At 60.2% G+C, this 2095-nt stretch overlaps 1 protein-coding gene across 1 annotated transcript in view; it reads right to left on the bottom strand.

Moving 5' to 3' along the window:
• Positions 1–2095, bottom strand: part of ANKRD52 (ankyrin repeat domain 52) — a 15098-nt gene that overhangs the window by 9395 nt on the left and 3608 nt on the right. The window contains exons 2-5 of the mRNA XM_045289052.1: positions 1968–2051; positions 1467–1545; positions 1206–1276; positions 51–267 (exon numbers count right to left, since the gene is read on the bottom strand). Coding sequence (XP_045144987.1) covers positions 51–267; positions 1206–1276; positions 1467–1545; positions 1968–2051 — 451 coding nt within the window. The remainder of the gene's footprint in view (positions 1–50; positions 268–1205; positions 1277–1466; positions 1546–1967; positions 2052–2095) is intronic.

The following is a 2095-nucleotide window of genomic DNA, read 5'->3' as shown; positions in this document are numbered from 1 at the left end:
AGGTGAGCAGAGAGAGGAGGCCCCGGGGAAGGAATGGGGTTGCGGCTGGCTGGGAGCAGTCCTCACCTCAAGATGCCCACTATGCACTGCATGGTGCAAGGCACTGCGTCCGCTCCTGTCAGCCACGTTGAGACTGCTCAAAAGGGGTGCCAGGGCCTCAGCACACTTGGTGGCCCGGTTGGCAGCCGCCACGTGCAGTGGTGTCTGCCACAGCTTGTCTCGGGCATTCACATCTGCTGAATGTGCCAGCAGCAGCCCCAGCACCTTCTGTTGAGAAGACAGAGAGGGAGCAGGAGGTAAAACCACAGGAAATGACAAGAGGAGTTAAGTCAGCCTGGCATACACAGCCACACGGCCCCCAGAATGGATTCTCCTCTCGATTTTCCAACATACCCAGCCTCTCCATCCCCCTTTTCTGCCTTCTAGGTCTTCTGAGAGCTCCTTAGCATGGTGTCACTCCCCAACGCGGACTCCCATACACATCCACTCCCAACCAAACCCTCACACGTGGAGGATCCCAAGCCCCCAGTCATTTTAGAGACCAATCAACTCTCCTGCTCTATCAATGCCCTGAACACCCTTCTTCAATGCTTCCACAGCCACTGCAATGTTTCGATTACCCCTATAAACAGACTCTCCTGCTCCCAAACGGAGGCTCAAGCGCCCTTCACAGGCCCCAGCCACCTCTTTCCCATTGGCCCAAGACCCTCCCAGGCAGGCGTCTGCAGCGGGGGCAGTGGCTCTCTAACCACACTGGGTCACCCTTCTCCCTCTCCGGAGTGGATGGGATGAAGGCTATTCAGCCATGTGCAGTCCGGTGACCGTGCTTAAGAAGCAAGCATGCAACTGATCACTAGCCCCTTTCCCCCTTCACAAGGAGAGCAACCTCAGTGCCCAGAAGGGGATCAGACTCCAAGGTGGCCCCCCAGGGAGGGATGAGTCACTCAGGCCTGGCAGCAAGGCCCCCTGCAGCCTGCCAGCCTGGTGTTAAGCTCTCCCTGACGTCACACCAGCTGGCAGCTCTCAGCCTCCCCCTTCCCAGCCAGTTCTAGGGGTAGGAGGAAAGGCCAAAATCCGGTCACCTCCCTATCCTTGGGGGTACAGCTGCTTGCAGGGCAGAGGATTGAGGCATGCCAGCCCTTAACCCCCACCTTTTAGCTACTCCTCTTTTGTGGAAGGGTGAGAGGAGGCAGAAGAGCCCCTACCTCATTTCGGGAGGCAGCAGCCCGATGAAGAGGGGTCAGCCACAGTGTGTCCTTAGCGTTGACATTAGCACCTGTGGGAATATCGTCTCCTTTCTTAAATGGGAGGAGGTGAGGAAGGGAGAAGTCAGCAATGGGGCCCCTACGATCTGGATGGCATTGGAGCCTCCCCAAGACCAAGTACCAGAGGTTAGCCCTGGGACCTGCTGGGATGAAGACAAGCCGCCTCCCGCCGCGCCACACCTTCCAGCTCCCCGCTCTCACCTGACATCAGTAGCAATTGGAGGATGGGGACATCGCCTACGTAGGCAGCAGCATGCAGCGGGGTTCGCCTCTCTTGGTCCTGGGAGGGCAGAAAAGAGAAGCGGCTGTGGCCAGCACTATCCCGGCTGGAGGACCCCAGGCCAAGCCTTGGCGCTTCAAGTTCTTCCTATCGGTTCTGCAGCCTCCGGAACGCCGCCGGTACCGAGAGTCAAAGACAAGCACTTAAGGAGGGTGGAGTCAGGGCCAGGGCCCGCGAAGCGGCTCCTTCTTCCCAGAGGGGAGGACTGTGGGCGCTGCACCGGGGGCTGAGAACAGCGTTTCCCGGCATCGCCAGTCCCTCCGGGGTGTACTCTGGGTCCACATCCCCCAAATGCAAAGCCATGGGCGAAGAGAGCCGCGGGCTCCTCGGCGCTGAAGCGGCACGGAGCCGCCCCGCTGGTGGGGAGGGGTGCAGAGCCCCGAGCCAGGTTTCGGCTCGCCATCCTCCGGCTCCCAACTCACCAGCACGTTGATGTTCTCCTTCTGCGAGAGGAGGGAACGCACTTCCTCCACATCTCGGCTAAAGATGGCCTGGACCAGGGGTGGCTGCGGGGAGAACCGGCGGTCACAGCGCGGGCCAGAGGGGGAGG

This window comes from Echinops telfairi, unplaced genomic scaffold (genome assembly GCF_000313985.2).
Source record: "Echinops telfairi isolate 266 unplaced genomic scaffold, ASM31398v2 ScPeMD7_2;HRSCAF=8, whole genome shotgun sequence".
NCBI classification, from domain to species: domain Eukaryota; kingdom Metazoa; phylum Chordata; class Mammalia; order Afrosoricida; family Tenrecidae; genus Echinops; species Echinops telfairi.
This window is presented reverse-complemented; position numbering and strand designations above follow the sequence as displayed.